This window comes from Heloderma suspectum, chromosome 16 (genome assembly GCF_057233095.1).
Source record: "Heloderma suspectum isolate Gila_16-S chromosome 16, 16-S_ref, whole genome shotgun sequence".
Taxonomy (NCBI): domain Eukaryota; kingdom Metazoa; phylum Chordata; class Lepidosauria; order Squamata; family Helodermatidae; genus Heloderma; species Heloderma suspectum.
This window is the reverse complement of record NC_139473.1, coordinates 5,354,683-5,373,836: the sequence shown is the minus strand read 5'-3', so window position 1 is coordinate 5,373,836 and position 19,154 is coordinate 5,354,683. Positions and strand designations below refer to the sequence as shown.

Here is a 19,154-nt window from a genome sequence, read left to right as displayed (position 1 = left end):
TATCCCCCCATTTTAATTGTGGGGGGGGGGGCCACAGGGCTCTGCAATTAGGAGTCTGAGAAATACTGCTTCATAAAGGTACAGCTTTTTTTCCTCTCTTCATCCCTAACCATCCCTTAGTGAACAGGGGCTATATTTAGCTCAGTTCCTCACAAGTCAGACCCAGCAGTCTCATAAAACACTGCACTCTTCCCTTAACCCCCAGAAATCTTTTTTCTATCCTGCAGTAATGAAAAATCACCCAAAGAACAAATGCAGTACAACAGCAGAGAGATGACCCAACTCAGATATAGCAAACACAAGACCGGCATACTCTTAGGGCAAAATCCTATATATGTTTAGACAGAAAAAAGCCCTACAATTCCCAGTTGTAGGACTTTTTTCTGTCTAACGTGTCTAGGATTGCACCCTTAGTTTCTGGGTACGTTTTCACATCTGATACTGGGATATTAAAGTGATAGGATCTTCCTCAACTAACTGATATGTAAACTGTCTCTCCTATACTTTAATCCCCCACCACCCTATTCCCTTATTAGGCTCTTATCATGTTTGTATTGTTAAAAAACTACAGTTCAACAGAATACAAATGACAAAAACCTGACTACAGCAATGCTGAAAAATAATAAAGGGGGGGGGGAGAGATCATCTGAGATGCATGTAAGGAAAGCCAAGAGATTGTGGGGAGAAACGAAAAGATTCTCAGCAAGGTTTAAAAGACTCATTCTTGGATATATTAAGAGATTAACGGTGCAATCCTAGACATGTTAATTCTGAAGTCAGTCCCACTTTGTTCAATGGGGCTTTCTCCTTGACAAGTGGGTTTCAGTTGACAGCCTAAATGATGGAAAAAAGGAAAGTAGTAAGAGACTTGTCATTACGTTTTAAATATATCTTCATAATAACTAGACCAGAGTTATCAAGAGGTCGAACTGTGACACACGCAGGAGGTGAGGTGAGCACATGACTACTCCACCACCAAAGATAATATTTAGGATTTATAAAGCACATTTGACATGCTCAAAGAACTTCACATATGCTCTCGGTAACTTTTAGGAACCGCTAGTCTTAGCATTTTTAAGACTTAGAGCAGTTTTGAAATTTCACTGTCTATTTGAATGGCCCATTGCCATTTTAGTCTGTTGTGTTAATTTGTATGCCTTATTTTTTTTTATATCGACTGTACTTTTCTTGTACCTTAAACTACTTCATTACTCACCCTGGGAAGATACATTTATGTCGAAAGTGCAGGACAGAACTGAATAAATATTCCCAATAGCGCCGATAGGGCCAAGTGCTAAGGGGGACAGGGGCTTGCCTAAAGACACTCAGTGAGTTCATGCCCAAGGCTCAGTGGCAGGGCACCTGCTTTGCATGCAGAAAGTCCCAAGTTCAATCCCCGGCATCTCCAGGTAGGGCTAGGAAGGAATTTCGCCTGAAACCCTGGAGAGCTGCTGCCAGTCAGCTTCAACAATACTGGGCTAGATAGACCCACGGTCTGACTCAGCATAAGGAAGCTTCTGCTGTTCCTAAACCGAGATTTGAACTGGCTTGTAGCTCACGTTCTTCACTACTATTCAGCATGCTGCACATAGACTCTCAAAGAAACAGGAAGGGAAGAGAAAAGACAGGCAGTGAAACAGTTTGACCCTCTAGATGATATTGGACTCCAGTTCCCATAAGCCCCAGCCAGTCTGACCAATGATAGGGATGATAGGAGGAGGAGTTTGTCAACATCTGGAAGGCTATAGGTTCTCTGCTCCTGTTAAAAGAGGTCCTTCGGCTATTGGGTGAAACAGAAATGGAATTAAAAAATAAATAGATACATACATAGCATCCAACTGGCAGAGCAAAGCAAGCTCATGAATTGCACAGTTTGGATCCAGCCGTCAATTCCTTTGCATCTGCCATTAACATAGCTGCTACTGTGTGTGTTTTTCTGACTATGCACTGGAATTCATTATGGAGAAGATGACTATAGTTATTTTGCCACTCGCCAAATCCTGTCCTGTTCAAGTAATTTCCCCATGGATTTTGCGAGTTTTGCCTAGAAAATCACCTTCGATCAGGGATGTAGAACCTCAGCGGGCAAGAAAACAATGACAACATCAGAACAGCATTCAAATCAGCAGGCAGGAAGCAGATAAACCATCACCTATTCTGAATTAAAAGATCAGGGCAAATAAAAAATCGTTTTATTTAGGCTTTCCATTGTGTCCACAATGGAACCAATTACCTAGGGAGGTGGCGGGCTCTCCCACATTCAGGATGAGGCTGGACAGCCATCTGCCACAGATGCACTGACTTGGATTCCTGCATTGAGCGGGGGGTTGGACTCGATGGTCTTGTAGGCCCCTTCCAACCCTACTATTCTATGAATACTCTGAGACAGAAGTGGCGAACCTCTTTCAGCCCAAGGGCTGAATTCACTTTTGGAGGCGCTCTTGGGGGCCACGTTCCAGTGGTGGGTGGGGCCGAAGGCCAAAAATACCAGCATCTTTTAGCTGCCAGTAACGTAGCATTTCCACCTTTTAGAATGGGGAAAAAGCCGAGAAACTAGCAAATGGTTGGTGGTCAGGGAAAGGATGTGTGTGGCCCCCTTGGGAGCCCCGGAAGGCTGGATCAGGACCTCATTGGGACCCTAGCTCTAAGAGAGCCCCATTTCATGTGAAAATACACACACAAAGAGTGTATTAGCCTTTTGGACTCTTGAGGGAGCCTTTGTACCATTTGAGCAATTACGTCTTAAAAACTATTCATTTCCATAAGCCGCCGTGTACTTCCGACACACAAAGAAGAGCTATCATCAAGCAATGCATTGAGATCAAAATTTTCTGCAGTGTGTACAGAAGAGATGACAGCCTCAAACATTTAGAAATACTTTCAAAAACTTAACAGTTGCTTAGACTGTATTTCTCTCCTTTCCATACCATCTCCTAGCAAAGCTCTGGAACCGGGTTTACACTTATGAACCTGCACAGTCAAAGAACTCTAATGTGCAAAGCAGTAACGGATCACCCCCTGTGGGGGCAAATCCATGTACCCCCGTGAAAAGCAGATTTCAGAAAGCAAAAACCTGCCCACGGCTGAAATCCCAGAGTTGACAGCTGGTGCAATATAGTGGTTAATGGTGCAATCCTTTACATGTTTGCATCCTAAGATTATTAGCTGGGAAGTGCCCTATTCAAATCGTGCCTACACCAGGAGACTCAACAGCCTTTGGCGTGCCAGTCTCAGCCTCAACACTTATCTATAATCTGGGAAGGATACCACTGACTTAACCTGGCAGGGCGGTTGTGAAGTGCACTGAGAGAACACAAACAAAACTTTGTGGCAAACACTCAAACAGCACTAGCCTAATGTCGAGTCTTTGAACTACCCTTGCCACCACTTCGTATGTTCTTCATCTGCATGCCAGCAACTCCTACCTTTGCAATACCCTTAAAAATAGAATACACAAATCGGCATTACAGCCCAATCCTGAATGTTTCTGTTCTATTTGCAAATATCACAGATGTTTAACAGGGGAGCTTTCTTAGAAAGCAGCAGTCAGGGCTTGGCTTAGTGGGAATGATACTAGATTCATACACTAGAGGGAGCAAACGGAAGGGGGAAAGGAGACTGTTCAGGTGTGAAGGTCCTGAAGAGGAGATATATTCTACCTGAAGCCAACCTTTTGAGAAGACTGCTATGGCTGTCAGTCATTAGAGCCTTACTTGGGGAGGGGGGGGGATTCCCAGCATCATAGTGTCCCCCCTTTAAAGTTTCACTGTTCGTTTGCTACTAAAATAAAGGAGGGGGATCCAGAAGGAAAGGTGATGTCCTTCATTAGGATCACCAGAAATGTAGTTTAATTGACACCTTAGTGGAGGTGGGGAAATCAGGCACAGCAGTATTTTCGCAGATCTCAATAAAGGACACAACTACTGGCATCTTGGCAATGGATGTGTGTGTGAGGAGGGCACACCCAGAGACAGGCTAAATCAGCCTCTCAAGTCATTTCAGGTGACCCCAAAGTGGGAATTTTGGCAGGTGCATGTTCTCTAATCCACACAGCACTGTGTTATGACAAGCTGTGACAGCAAACAAATTTATCTTTCAAGATGCTGTCTCCCAATGCTGTGTGACCTACGATCTACGGATTTTTTCAATGTGATTGTAAGAGAGATTAGGCCAAGACTCCCTGCCCCACAAGCATGGCACACTCAATTTCAGTATGAAATTGGGCATGGCCTTTTTCTCCTCCTCATTTACAACCACAATTAGAGTCTTCCCCAGCCTAGTGCCCCACTCCAGATATTTGGCACTACAATTCCCATCACCCGAAACTATTACTCACTCTAACCATGGGTGATGAGAGTTGAAGCCCAACCAAGTTGGGGAAGGCTGCACTATCACATAAGTTGCACCTGTGGAAATCTCCTCTTTCCAGCCATTAGGAGGCCAAGCCCTGCCTGCAACTGGGTCTGACAATTGCCCTACCAGCACACAAGTAAGGACAGTCACTCCTGCTAAATAATCAATCATCATAAGAATATATGAGGATAAGAGGTGATCCCCTCCCACACACACATCTTCACAGCGAACTGAGACGAGAAACCTCAGGAACACATACATCTAGAACTTCAGCCGCTGCTATTGCTTTTCTTGCTTGCCTCCCCCACACTGTCAGTGTCTAGACTGTAAACTCCTCAGGAGCAAAGACCTGCTCCTTTTATTTATTTAAACGATACGCACGTTTAACGAAGGCAAAGAAAAAAAGGATCACAGGATGGTTTCCAAGAAAGTAAAACAATAAGATACAACCGGTACAGAAGTGACACCAGTAGCCGGTTCCAGCACTCTACAAAGCACCTGCAGACACTGGTGGTGCTACATGTAGAAGACAGAGCGGGGAGCGGGAGCGAAAACATAACCCCCGTTTGAGAGATGAGCGAATGGAGTGAGGCTGAGGGGGGCTTTTTGCAGGAGGGGCAGCTTGTGGGTGTTTCAAGGCGGGATCTGAACTCAGATCTGGCACTCTCTCTCACTCAGGCCCATCCACTGCCCTCCACAGCGGGGCCACATGATTCAGACACTGCCTCGACTGATGGAGGAGGAGGAGGAGGAAACCCCAACCCACCGCCTCCCCAAGCACAAGGCGCCCCCCTTCTTCGGGTGGACCCCTAATTCTGAAGAGGAGGGAGCCATTTCGGGGGGAACATCCCCACTCCTTTCCTGACAGGGAACACACAGTAAATTGGGGGGAGGGGAGCTCTTGAAGGGGGCTCCGCGTTCGCTTCCCTGCCCCGTGTCCCTCATGGGGTCCCGTAGGCAGCTGGCACAGCCGCCTCAGGCCCTCTCACTTACCTCACTCTCGCTGACTGGCCCACACGCGGCAGCCCCGGGACCTCCACACGGCGGCTCCGCTCGGCTCTTCACCGCCGCCGGCAACTGCTGCTGCTCCTCCTCCTGTTCTTGCCTCCTGGTTTCGGGCCAATCCGGAAGTCGGGGAGGGCTCTCCGCTCGGCTCCGCCCACCGAGCGGAACTTGCTTTTTCGTCATTTCCGGCCACTGCTGCGCTGTCGTCATTTCCTGTAGCTCCCCCCCCCCGGTATTTTTGCCATAGAGAAAGAAGGAAAAGGTGAGGTAGAAAAAATGAAAGGGATTGGGGACGTTCAAGCCCCGCCCCTTTATCGCCCTCATCTTTACGACGCTTCTCCATTGGCCGTCGCGTTTGTGGCGTCACGTAAAGACCGCCCGCCGTCCTTGCGAGAGGGTGAGACGATTGGCCGACGCGTTTGAGACGTCACTCACAGGCCGTTGCGGGGTGACGCGACGCTCGAGGGCGGCACGCGCTTCGCTGTGATTGGCCGGGAGCGTTTGTGACGTCAGGGGCCGGCTTCCGTCGCGGTTCCTGCCCTGAGGCGGTCCGAGGGGACGAGGAGGCGGCGACCAGGGGCCGGTGAGGAGAACCGCCGGCGGGCCCCGCGCGTGGTGGGGGAGACGAAGGCGGACTCAAGGACCCCGCAAGAGGGTGGGTGGGTCGTGAGGAGGATGCCTGTGAATCAGGTTAAGATATGTAAATTTATGCAGATTTATGTAAAAACTATGTAAAATTGGGAAAGGCCTTGGAAAGGGGGACATGGCCAGAGAAGAGAGCGTTTGTGAGGGAATCCCCACCCCCTTCCATCTTTTTTTAAATGCCCATATTTACATAGGCTGATTCAGTTTGGTGCTGTCCAAGAAGAATGGGATCTTTAAATGAAGCCCAGAGCATGTCTAGACAGAAAAAAGCCCTAGAATTCCCAGCATGCCCCAGCCATCTAGAAGAAGAGTTCTAGAATTCCCAGCATGCCCCAGCAAGCCAGAAAAAAAGTCCTAGAATTCCCAGAATGCCCCAGATACCTTATTTCTTGTTAAATACAAAGTCATTCATGGTGGTTGACAGCACAATACTAAAAAAAGACAAAATACATACATATATATATTTAAAACAGGTAAGCGCATCAAACAAGAAACAATTAAAAAGAAGATAAATAGTAAATAGAAACATTACAGCAATCCCAGGAAATGGTAAAAACAATTAATCTTGTAGCACCTTAACGACAACCCAGTTCAAATTCCGGTACAGCATGCTGGCTTTATGATTGTGAAGGCTGAAACATCTTCTAAGCAAATGCTCCTAACATTTCTTTTGTCCTTGGTCTCCAGATGTGCTATGGATTATCTTTCTAAACCTGGTCTGTTCAGCATAATTGCTGGAGTTGCCTGCGGGGTATGCCTTGGCTGGGGCATTCGTGCCCGCTTCATCCGGCCATCCAAAGCCAGAATGGCCCTGGTTGCCAATGAACTGGGCAACGAAGCCAGCGTCATGGGCGAGTCTGGAGAATTCAAGATGGTGATTGTTGTCCGGAATGACCTGAAGATGGGCAAAGGCAAAGTGGCTGCCCAGTGCTCCCATGCAGCGGTTTCAGCCTACAAACAAGTTCAGCGCCGAAACCCTGAACTTCTCAAGCAGTGGGAGTATTGCGGGCAGCCCAAGGTGGTTCTCAAGGCTCCTGATGAGGAAACACTTGTTCAGCTCCTCAGTGAGGCTCAAGAGCTCGGCCTGACAGTGAGCTTAATCCAAGATGCGGGCCGCACTCAGATAGCCCCAGGCTCCCGGACTGTCCTGGGCATCGGACCAGGACTGGCTGAGATTGTGGACAAAGTTTCTGGCCATTTAAAACTCTACTGAGTCTGGCGTGTCTGGCACAAATATAAGGAAATCAACAATATGAATTTAAAACCCCCAAAAAGCATACAAACACCTAAAACAATGACAATCAATTTCAATCATGTTTCTGTCCCTGTTTGTCCTCTTTTGGTATTTGGCATACATAAAACACACCCCACATATCTACCCAGGCTGTACTCTTTTGTTTTAAGCCAGTTGATGAGCTTTTTCCTTTTATTTCAAGTTGTTAGTACATCTTTTTTTTGTTAAGGGGTTTGTCTATTTGCATGGCTGTAAGTACAGTGTGGAATCTGGTTTTCTGGGGGCAATCTTGCCTTTTTTCCCCAGAAACTTGAGAATCGGGTCTTTGAAATCTTCAGTCTGAACGGGGACAACCTTAGCAGTACAGGAGTTATTCCTATTAAACGTTCAGATTGGAAGGGGTGGGGTGGGGTGGGGTGGGGAGGGCTACACCATCTATTATTAAGTTGTCTTCTGTATATACCTAAAATATAATCTGAAAAGGTATGGCCTCCACCACAATGCCTGATATAAACATCATTGGTTATGAAGCATTTTTTGGATCACACGCACCTGCAGCTGTACAGCAGCACCGTTTTGATATTCAAGAAGTTTCTGTCTTGCAGCAGCAGGTGACAAAACAAAATGGGTCCATTAAGTAGCTTACAGTGGCTCCTGCCCAACCCATTCTGGAGAAATCCCAGGGCCACAGCGCAAGAGGCTGCTGTGGTTTGACCCAGGACCATGTCTCCAAAATGTCTTATAGGTGTGTTATAGCTCTTCTCTGGGTTTAAACTGAAGGTACATTCAGCAGTTTAAAAAAAAAAATGCACTTTTTTTTCTTGATCACCTCCCAGAACCAATGGGGCAGGTATTCTTGCATAGTCACAGAGCAATCCTATGTACGTTTACTTGGCAGAAAGTTCCACTGTGCCTCCTTGGGCTTATTCCCTACTCACAGCGCAATCCTATGCCTTGTGTCCACTTGAAAGTAAGTCCAACTGTTTTCAATGAGATTTACTTGCAAGTGAAGACAGTATAGCAGAGATGTGCAACCTTTTTGGCCTCAAGGGCTATGCCAGGGGGCTACACAGGTGCATGCTCGCACATAAACACATGCACAAAGCTGAAGAATCCCTTCCTAAAGGTAGTAGGAGAATCCCTTATCTCTGATCTCTCATCGGAGGTAAGGAAGGGATAGGCAGTACTGGAGCAGATTCAGGGAAGTCTGACCAGAAATGGCTTGGCGGGCCGCAGTTTTTGCACCCCTGGAGCATAGGATTGCAACCTTAAAATTGCCTTCGGGAAATGGGGCCAGGTGATGGGGTCATGGATGTTAGGATTCCCTCCATGCTTGCCTGCTCTTATCATTGATTAATTCAGGGTATCCTGTCTGTCATCTCTTGTGTCGTGTCACTGCCTGTATATTTGCAGTGATAAGGTTCAGTACTGCATGGGGTCGTGCTGCTTTGTGGGGCATGGAGTGCTGGATGCATCCAGCATGGTGGCTTAAGGTTTCAAGGCCTGTCTCAGTTCCTTTTGGCACAGTGTGGAAATCAATAACCCTGTGGTATAGATGAGAGCGTGATGGTGAGCAGTTCAAAAAAAAGCTGGGAGACTGGCCTTGTAATGCCTGTAATGGGAACTGGCCATTCCAAAACTTCCTGTTCTTTTGCAGTGGGGGCGGGGGGTACTGTTTTCAAGACTTCACCTGTACTACAGTACTGCTGGTTTCATATATTTCTCTAGCATATTTATACCCCTGCCTGCCCCTCTCTGCATGCTTTCTTAGAAAGGAGTCTCAATTTGCAAAGTCAGACAAGCACACACAGCATCTTTGTGCAAAGATGGTGGATTTACACCTGGAGATTTACTCCCCTTGCTGCCTCTGTACTTGTGTAGCTCTGCAGTACTTGAACTAGAAATGCTTTGGATGCTTTTGGCAAGGAAATAGGCAAATTAGTTCCCAGATTTACAGTAGTGTTGAAGATTGCAACAACTTGGTTGCGGATGAGTATCCTACAGCTGCTATTTTGAAAAAGGTCAGTCACTCACTGGTACCATGATTGTGTATAGCCAAGTATATCTTGGTTACCTCCAGGTAAGGAAGATAGGAGGTTATCTCATAGCAGGGGTGGGCGATATGGGGACTGCATCTGGCCCTTGAGAGCCATTTGTACACCTCTCCTTTGCTGCAGATGCCACCAAAATCCTGACAATGCTGCAGAGAAACAGCACACAATGGGAGCCCTCCTCACATTCCCTGTGTCTGCAGAATTGGGCTCTTGACAGCTGTTTGGTGGGCTGTTGGGAGCAGGCTTCTGCTGGGACACTGACATAATTGCTGGGATTTTGACAGTGGGGGAAGGGTGCTGCCCCCAAAGGGTTCTGTGGGGGCCAATGCGGTCCCCCAACAAGTTACCCAGCCCTTCCTTCTACCAAATTGGTCCATTGGCCCATCTAGCTCAGTATTGCATATATTAACTGGTAGCAACACTCTAGGGTTTCAGGCAAGAGTCTTTCCTAGCTCCACCTGGAGATGCTGGGGATTGAACTTGGGACCTTCTGATTGCCAAGTAAGTGCTCTACTGCTGAGCTATGGCTCTTCCCATACAGCTTTTTCCCCCAGTGGCAGCCAGTAAGGCAACCGCTTTGAATCACATGAGTGTGCTTCCATTTGTCCCCAGCACTGCATACTTTGCTGTGAAGTTGGAGCTTGTATTTAACTACCACAATGTGACTTTAAAAAAACCAAGCCTCGTAAGATTGTGGCTATCCACCACGAATAATTCATTGAATGCATACTGCTGTTTTGCCAGTCCCTCAAACTTTCCATGGTTGACTTGATTTTGTATCAAGGTGGAAAATTCTGTCCATCCTCTATTCATAGTTTTATAAGCCTCTGTTGCAGACTTATGCAACCTGGTGCCCTGCAGATGTGTTAGACTACAACCTCCATCAGCCCTAGCTAGCATGGTCAACAGTCAGGAATGCTGGGAAGTGTCGTCCAAAACATTTGGAGGGCACCAGGTTGTGCAAAGTTGCTCTGCTGCATCTATCCCCAACTGTTCTTTTTTCCTTTCTCGAAATTGAAAACTGCCAATTGTTTTAAGCTCCCTGAGACAAAAAAGGAAGATGTGGAAAGACTTCACTGAAGGATGTGTGTGTATACACCTGGTGCCTTCCAAATATGTTAGCCTACAACTCCCATCATGGTGGTCTTAACACATCTGGAGGGCAGCAGGTTTGGGAAAGCTGGTCTGGTATCAGTGGTGGTGTTTTGTTGTAGCTTTCTCCATACCGCTTAAAAAGACTTAACAGCAGGAAATAGAGCTGCTGTTAAGTCCAGAAGGATGCCATGAGGATGTCACTTGTCAGGTGTGCATGGGGGAATACGAGCAGACCAACTTCAAAAACAAGAGTTGCTGTTCTGTTAGCAACTGCCTCGATTTGAAATATTTATGCAAGAAAGCAAGTGATGCAACAGCCTGAAACAAACGTGGCATGTTGTGTTTGCAGCTTGGCAGCCTGTGATCAAGCCCTGCCGTTCAATTAAAAGTGTGGAAATTGAAAGTCGGCTGCCCTCTGGTGGCTTTTTCGCCCAGTAGCCCATTGTGGTTGTATTTTTGTCTTCAACCCTTTAAACTGCCCCGAGAATTTCGATTATAGGGCAGTTTGTAAATAATGTAAATGAAAGGTTTAACAAGCTCACAAGATGGAAAAAGTGCACAGTTCCTTCCACATAGCTGAGGGCAGAGTACAAAGCTGGTTTCTCAATTTTTTACAACATTGTGACACGAGTAAGGATGACATGGTGACTTTACACACTCCATACTGCAGGAGGAATTTGAACCCAACTCTCCCATATCAAAGTCACTGTACTCAGCTGTTTTTATAGGAGGTGGTCATGAACAGTGCCACTTGGCAGAAAACTGCTTTGTTTTTCCCCACATTAAAACATCAAAGAAGTAGTCCTGGCTCAAGCAACCAGGTCCATCTACACCAGTATCCTTTCTAGCCATAGCTAAACAGATATCTCCAGGAAGGCTGTTCTCTACTGTTGCCCTCCAGCAACTGGAACCTGGTGACAGACTGGCTACGCTCACGCATGCAGATTCTTGGCTTACCATGAAGAGCAGCAGGCTGGTGTATGCAGCCCCTTAACTCCCACTGTCACCTTTTGGCACCAGGCCAAAAGTAGTAGTGCTGAGACTTATTTTCTCAGCTGTTTGGATATTAGTCTGAAGCAGCCCAATGGTTGTGGGCTGCTTTTGTGGTGTTCATTCTAGGCTTTGAGGGTGGGGGGGAGATATTGACCCAGTTCACACGTAATGACAATTCCTGGGTTTTTTTTAACCCAGGAATAATCGGGGCCAAGCAGCAAGCGAGCACACTGCCTTCTGTGCACTTGTGGCTTCCACTTCTAATCAACAACCCAGGAACAATGCATTACAGTGGTTCCTGGATTCTTGTCATGACATCTGAACCTGGAACGCTGGGTTGTTTAACCCCTAAACAATCCAGAGTTTAGGTTCAGACATGATAACAACCCAAGAATGGGGCAATCATAGGTTGTTAACTGAAAGCAGAAGCGTTAAACAATACAGGAACTGTTGTTATGTGCGAACAGGTAACTGTGTTATGGATGAGTAGTTTTCATATTGTATTGTTTTTATGGTGTTTATTTCTATTGTACTGATAATGGTTTATATTGATTTTGTTTTTTTCTGTTCTATTAATTATGAATGAATTTATCACACTCACAGACTGCTCTATTATGGATTTCTGTATTTATGTTTGTAACTTACCTCGAGATTGCTTTTTACGCTGGGAAGTGACACATCATGGGGCGGCGGGGGAGAGAGAGAGATACAAATACTTTAGTAAGCAATAAAATTAACCAGGATGGGATAGCTTACTATGATGCCTGAATGCAGGATCCTAGGAACTTTGGAAGCTGCCTTATACTGAGTCAGAGCAATGGTATTGCTGTTGTTAACACTGGCTGGCAGTAGCTCTCTAGGGTTTCAGGCAGGAATTTTTCCAGCCCTACCTGGAGATGCTGCTGGGGATTGAACCTGAAACCTTCTGTATGCAAAGCAGGTGCTTTACCACTGAGCCAGGGCACGTAAGCCAACAAAAGCAAGCCTGGGTTGTTGCTGGGTTGTTTGGGAGCAACAAACCAGGATCCCAGGTTCAGATGTCACACCAAGCTATCCCCGTTTGGTTTTACCCACTCATGTGATGGGGGGCGCAGATGGCCCATATGTACTAGCATGCTGTTTGTTCACAGTGGCTTATTCTTAACACAATGTTCACAATGCAGCCATTTTGTTCCTTTACTTGAATATTCCTTATATTCATCGTGACTGATACCCATGGATACTTACCCTCCATTTATTTGCTTAATTCCCTTTCAAACCTCTATGATCTAGTGGTCAGCAGTTTATCTTGTGGCAGGTAATTCCCTTAGGGCACAATCCTATGGCTGCTAGTCAGTGGCTAGATGGCCATAGGATAGGTCGGTTCCCCAAGAACCAACCTCCACCCCGTCCCACGCTGCCTCATAGGCAGCGCGGAACGGCCCTGCACGCCGCACTCAGAAGAGGAGTGCGGAGTGGCGAAAATGGGGCGGGGAGAGTGGAAGTGCCATTCTGATGCTTCCTATACTTTGGCCAGTGTTCGCCCCTCCCTGCTCCGCCTTGCTGCAGCTTGACAGCCGAAATCGGCTGTCTAGCCAAAAATGCAGGGCAACTGAAGCATGGAGGGGATTGTCCCCTCCATGCTTCTCCTGCCCTGCATTGGATAGGCGGGCGCCTCCGAGTTCGGAGGCAGCCGCCTATCCTGATAGGATTGCACTCTCAGTCATGTTGCGTGTATGAAGTAGTGCTTGTTTTAAAGATAGCTTGTCCTGCATCAAGTGCCGCTTAGCATCATTCGGTAAGTTTCATTATTATGAGAAAAGCTCTGTACTGGCCTTTTCCCCAACCTGATGGTCTCCAGATGATTTGGACCAACTCCCATCAGCCCCAGCCAGCATGGCCAATGGGCAGGAATCCTGAAAGTTGTAGTCCAAAACATCTGGAGGGCACTGGGGTGGGGAAGGCTGCTCTACAGCACAATTCCATGCAAGTCTCTCTCCCCAGCAGACAGAACCTGGTATGTAGTGACCCAAACAAGATCACCCCAAGGCTCTTTCTCCCTCCCAAAGAATCCCAAACCAAGAAACTTCTGGAACGTTTTGAACGTCCACACCAAAGATCTCGTGCATCACTTTGTTGGATCAGAATCAATGATTCAAGACCAGCATAATCGCCCAAGCCAAACACCTCAGCAAAGCACATGCCCACGGCAGCCCTCTCATTCATCCCCCACCGTATTCGCAGCAGCCTTGTGTAGGCGCAGGTGGATGGAAACCAATTTTAGAGAGCAGCGCGGGGGCAGCTTGCCTGAATATCCAAATCAGACAAGTGTTAAGGGCAAGGATATGCTTGAGGGAGGAAGTGAAGGCCATTTCCATCGAGCTTGGAGGGTTGCTCATTGCTGCCCTAAAGGATGCTTTGCTAGGGCAATGCTGAGCTTTCTGTTCAGCTAAAAGGGCATTTTAAAAACCATTTAAAGGAACGGCTCATCATCTTTCCAGGCCACCATGTTGCAGCAACCCCCTTTGCATCATGGCTTAAAGGCTTCTTAATCTTTTAAGTCAGCCAGCAATCCTTTTAATTCAAGTTAGTTTGCAGAGAAATATGACAGCTCTTAAAGCTCAATATAGTTCTATCCACCTCACAGGGACTGGTTTAATAATCATCCCATCTTCCTGGGGAACTCTGTAGGGAAAGTGTACTGTTGTCAAAAGTGTTATGTATGGTTGTCAACTGCAGCTTTCCTCAACCTGGTGCCCTCCAGGTTTGTTGGGACTGCAACTACAATCACCCCTGACTACTGGCTATGGCTGATGGGAGTTCAGGTTCAACCCATTGCCTTCCAGCTATGCTGGAGAAAGCCAATCTAATAGTTCAGCCTCAGCATACACCTCTTTCCTCCATACCCTGGTTCTTTTGGGTAAGCCATGCTAGCAAGCAATGAAAAACACCCTTTGTATAATGTAGAATGGGTGCATACTAACAAAGTTTTTAGAGAGATCTATTTTAATGAGAAGGTGTCAGGTCAGCCCATCTGACCCTGGAATGGATAACCAGCACATAGCAGGCCGACAGTTCCTGCTCCTTCCACTCCACACCCCCTCTTGTCTCAAAGTTAGGCAGCCAGTTACGTATGACAGGGCCTTAGAACTGATATAGCCCATGTGGTGTAGTGGTTAGAGTGGGACTCGGGAGATCCAGGTTCTAGTCCCCACTCAACCATGAAGCTCACTGGGTGACTTTGGGCCAGTCACTGACTCTCAGCCCTTAACTTACCAGAGAGGGTTGTTGTGAGGATAACAATTGAGAGGATGGCCATGCATGGGTTCCTTGCAAGAGGAAAAAAATATAGATGTAATAAGTAGTGCTTCTAAGGACTGCATGCAGAGTTAGTAATCCTTACAACGAAAGGGGCAGGCAGGAGGGGATGAGGCAGAGTGATACTGGCTTTAAGGTTACCTGATACATTTGTGATAGGAGACAGATTTGAACCAGGGACCTTCTGGCTCCTTGTAACAGATACTGCATTGCGCCCAGAACTCTAGAGTTTACAACTGGCTGTCATTTGCCTATTGCGTTTGAATTACAATAGATAGCTGTATGGCTATTTACTGTAATAAACCAGACCCATGTTGGCTTGATGTCTGCCTCCAGCTCTTGAAGTGGGTCTGATCCATTAATGATACAGCTCTGCAAGTTCAGAGGCCGTTTGGTCACACACTATTCCTACTTAACGATGTGCTACAGAAACTGGGCTCTTTCCCCACACAAGCCTGTTGAGCCTGCATGTCATTATCTGGACTTCTTGCTCCAGCGGTTGGGTCTCATTTGCACGTACAAACATGACAGCAACTCAAACAGCATTGAACATTTAAGTCAATTTTATTTTGAAGCTAAATATATTAAGGCAACTTAACATACCTATAACATGATCTTTTGTCAGGTTTTAAAACTGGAAACACTCAAAACTACAACCCTACAGAGGTTATTTTTTTCTTCGTCGCCTGGTAGAAGATGCTGTCATTGGCCCAGCTGTAGCCAACTGCTGAAAAGTGCCATCACCTCTTGCTCCTATCCAGTATATAGTTCCAAGTATTTATCACACACAACTCAAGTAATCTCTTCAGTGCAAGTCACCTGCCAATATAGTTTCCATAGTAACAATTTGGTATTTTGCTAAGTTGCTGGTCCCTCCCCCTTGACCTGAAGAGCACCGTCCAACCTTTGTTGCTGTTTTGAGGCTGAGCACGTACATGGTAAAGGAGTTCGGAGAGAGAGAGATACTGGAAAACTAGTACAGAGTATGTCCACAGTCCAGTAATTTATTTTCCCCCCAATTTGAGTCATTTTAAATCGCACAAACGAAATTGAACAGCAACTGGGTCCCCCCCCACACACACCCGTTTGAATTTGCTCTCTCTTCTGTACACTCAGAAAAAAAGTGATCTTGAACACCACAATACCCAACATACACAAACCTCAGGGCAGGGTTAGTCAAATACACGCAAGATTGGATTCATGTTGCTCCCTCTAGTTCCTCAATGGAAAATAAAAATGGTCCCCACAAGAAAGCACAGGGCACAGTAGCACAACAGAAGGGTCATCTGTTTACATATGGAGTGAGCAAACGCTAGCGTTTTCTCTATAACTAACTGGAAACCTGCATAGGTTAAGAGGGAAAACTCTACTAGGTTTGTTGTTTTCAAAATTCAGGAAGGGTTGTCTGTATGCATCTTCTTAAGATCTTTCTTTTCTTTTTAAGAGCTAAGCAATCCAACTGGGGTAGGATATGTCGATTAGTGTTTCAACTCCAAATACAAATTCTCTCTTTCTGTTTTTAGCTTTTCCACCCCCTTCAGAATATACAATGAGACTTTTAAATGCATTTTAGATAAGACGGTACATATCTGTAAGCTGCTCACATACACTGAACGTAAAAGAGATTCGATAAGAGTTAAACGTTACAGAGTGCAAATCGGAATAGTCACAAAAGACTGGGTTTAATGTCAAGATGCAGTCTTGCCGAAAAAAGGGGTGGGAAAAGAAAGCCCACTTGAACATTTAAAACTATTCCCATTTGAGAAGGAAAAAAAAAGTTCTACATCACATGGAATGTGAAAAAAAGGATTATGCAGAAGTGGGATTCAAAGGGCTTACGCTGGGGGAGGGGGGGGGAACAAACAAAAACACAGTCCTTCATAAAGTAAAGGTTACAAGGACACGGAGGCTTTTCCCTGTTGAGTTGAAGTGGGAGGGACGGTGGCGTTTCAACAAAATGATGCTTGCTCCAGACTTGCTTCTTTACATGGTGTATGCAAAGCCAGGCTGAGGTTGCCCATAAGGAGGTGCGGTGTAGCCATAGCCAAAAGGTGCTTGCGGGGGGACTGCCACGCTGGGACCTGCCGTCAACATGAGCTGGGGCTGACCTGGGGGGGGGAAAAGGAAACCGGGCCGAACAGTCAGTGCCAGAGTTGCCGCCTAATTAAATAGTTTTTTAAAAAATCAACTCCTACAATTCAGCCTGCATAGGAGCATACACAGGGCTCTGAAGAACAAAAAAAAACTTACTTTGTTTTTAGGCAATGCATGCAATATGCCACCTCCCCCAAACTGCCGCCTCTCCCCAAACTGCGCCGATTCCCCTTCTCTTTCAAGTATTTCTTTAATAGCCACATTGTTGTTTTTAAAGTTGGCTGATCAGGGCTGAATTCCATTCTGGAGAAGTTCTCAGGCTCCGCATTCGGGCGGGGGGGGGGGGGGAGGCCAAAACCTCAAAAATACCGGCATATTTTAGCGTAAAGCTCTTACTGCCAGTAATGAAGCTTTAGGAGAGGCATTTCACACATTTAGAAGGGAGGGGAACCACGTAAAGGCCAGTAAATTGCCAATCGGTGGCTGGGGGAAGGGGGCATAGCCTTCTGTGCGACCGCAGAGGGCTAAACTTGACCCCTCAGCCTGAAGTTCTGCACCCCTGGTTTACACAGTTTTGTCTCCCAAGTTGAGGAATTGTTCTTCTCAAGGAGCCAGATACAGCTTAAGTTGCTGTTCTTCATTACGCCCCCTCCCCTTTAAACACCCCCTGCAAAACCCTGCAAGTGGACCCATTTGGTATCTAACTGCAACATCAGTCGGGCCGTTACCATAGACGATGGGCTGTGTCTCTGTAGCCTGCTCTTCCTCTTTCCTCAGTGATTCTGAGGCATCCAGCTTGTCCACCTACAGAAGACAGAAGAACCCCAATCATCAGGCAAAGCCGCATCGCAACACTTCCAAGTCCTATGTTTTCTGGCAGAGAAGTGGAAAAGCCTTCCGTGGGCATGGAACGCAGTCCAAGAGAGGAGACCACTGACAAAATGAGAGCCAGGGTGGGGTAGGGGTTAACCGGCGGGACTGCTAAAGATACTGCCTAAAACGTGCCACCATGTTTGGAGAAAGACATCCGAGAGGTTTTTCTGCTGATCAACCGCCCTCATGGGAAGGGAAGCTTGGCATTCACCACTGAGTGGTTTTGGTAGGTTATCTGCTGTGTTGACCTTTCAGGTTAAACATCTTCAGCAGCCTTCTCAACCTGGCCCTCTCCAGATGTGTTGGATGACAACGGCAACCATTTGTAGTCCAATATATCTGGAGAGCCCCAAGTTGGGGGAGGCAAGGGGACCACACATGGAACCTACGCACATGACAGAATGGCCACACCCGACAGTGTTTCTGGTTAATTTGTCATGGCCATCCAATCACTTCGCCACAGCCCCAGCATGCAACTTAACCCATGCTACCTGTGGCACAGTTCACATGGGTCTGATGGAGAGTTGCAGGCTGGGTGTACAGAAAAGCACAGCCAAATCTGAATGCGTGAGTTGGACCACACAGAGATCCCAGATTTAAAGCACTTATCTGTTTAAAACAAACAAACCCCTTCTGGTTTGCAGTTTTTTTAAAAAAACCTGAGTCAGCAGGACTGACTTTAATTGTGCCAAAGAGTATGTCAGTGATTTGCACCTTATGTGTCATACTAAATTATCTATCTATGTAAAACTTAAATGTAGTTATGTGGATGAACACTAAGCCAGGCGATCTATTCGGCATCCAAGGACCACAGCAAATAATCTCTGCTGAACTGGTGTGCTATCGATTAGGGCGTCTCAATCTCCCGTGAACTCGGCCACTACCATACTACGGTTTGGAGACATGTGCTGCCTTTCAGGATACACCTGTTCTGAAAGTTACTCAGCTATTCAGAGCATAGGAAGATGCCTTATTATACCAGACCAGATCATTACTTCTCTAAGCCTTCTCCAACCTGGTGCCCTCCAGGTGTTTTTGACTTCAACTTCCACCATCCCCAGCCAGCCCAACATCTGTGCTGGCTGGGGCATGCTAGGAGTGGCAGTCCAACACATTCTGGAGGGCGCTTGGTTGGGGAAGGCCCGTGTGCTCTGACTGGCAGTGGCTTTTCTCCCGTTATCTGCTACTTGATCCTTTAAAGATTTTGGGGATTGAATCTGGAACCTTCTGCATGCCAAGCAAGTGCCCTACCGCCAAGCCAAGGCCACTCCCCAGTATTAAACGCATTAGGACTCCAACACACTTTGTGTCTGGGCTTTTTCCTTCTGTGATTTTACATTTTGGAATTCCCCACCTAGGGAGATGTTTGCTACATTTGTGCTGTAAAATCTACAGCTATAAGCATTAGAGGGACTGCGATCCTTTGAGGATGATGGCTCCTGAGATCACACGGAATCGCTGTGTCTGCTTTTCCAGCAGGCTGCACAGCGGGCGCTGAGTGGGGAATCAGG

General features: G+C 46.6%; 3 protein-coding genes across 6 annotated transcripts in view; 1 reads left to right on the top strand and 2 right to left on the bottom strand.

The window, feature by feature from the left end:
- VMP1 (vacuole membrane protein 1) overlaps nucleotides 1-5,469 on the bottom strand; it is a 126,478-nt gene extending 121,009 nt beyond the window's left edge. For both annotated transcript variants that reach the window (XR_014786193.1, XM_084823358.1), the window contains exon 1: nucleotides 5,347-5,469. The gene's annotated coding sequence lies outside the window, so the exon portion shown is untranslated. The remainder of the gene's footprint in view (nucleotides 1-5,346) is intronic.
- Nucleotides 5,470-5,900: 431 nt separating this feature from the next.
- PTRH2 (peptidyl-tRNA hydrolase 2) lies at nucleotides 5,901-12,946 on the top strand. 3 transcript variants are annotated; one of them, XM_084823362.1, is made up of 2 exons: nucleotides 5,901-5,941; nucleotides 6,691-12,946. In XM_084823362.1, exon 2 carries the CDS (start codon nucleotides 6,698-6,700, stop codon nucleotides 7,214-7,216), a length of 519 nt encoding a protein of 172 aa, XP_084679488.1. In that variant the 5' UTR covers nucleotides 5,901-5,941; nucleotides 6,691-6,697; the 3' UTR covers nucleotides 7,217-12,946. The 3 variants fall into 3 exon arrangements, with proteins under 3 accessions (XP_084679488.1, XP_084679487.1, XP_084679489.1); XM_084823361.1 differs by having other exon boundaries at nucleotides 5,901-6,013; XM_084823363.1 differs by having other exon boundaries at nucleotides 5,901-6,048.
- A 2,275-nt stretch (nucleotides 12,947-15,221) lies between these two features.
- Nucleotides 15,222-19,154, bottom strand: part of CLTC (clathrin heavy chain) — a 79,515-nt gene continuing 75,582 nt past the window's right edge. The window contains exons 31-32 of the mRNA XM_084823320.1: nucleotides 17,499-17,574; nucleotides 15,222-16,784 (exon numbers count right to left, since the gene is read on the bottom strand). Coding sequence (XP_084679446.1) covers nucleotides 16,660-16,784; nucleotides 17,499-17,574 — 201 coding nt within the window. The 3' untranslated portion in view covers nucleotides 15,222-16,659. The remainder of the gene's footprint in view (nucleotides 16,785-17,498; nucleotides 17,575-19,154) is intronic.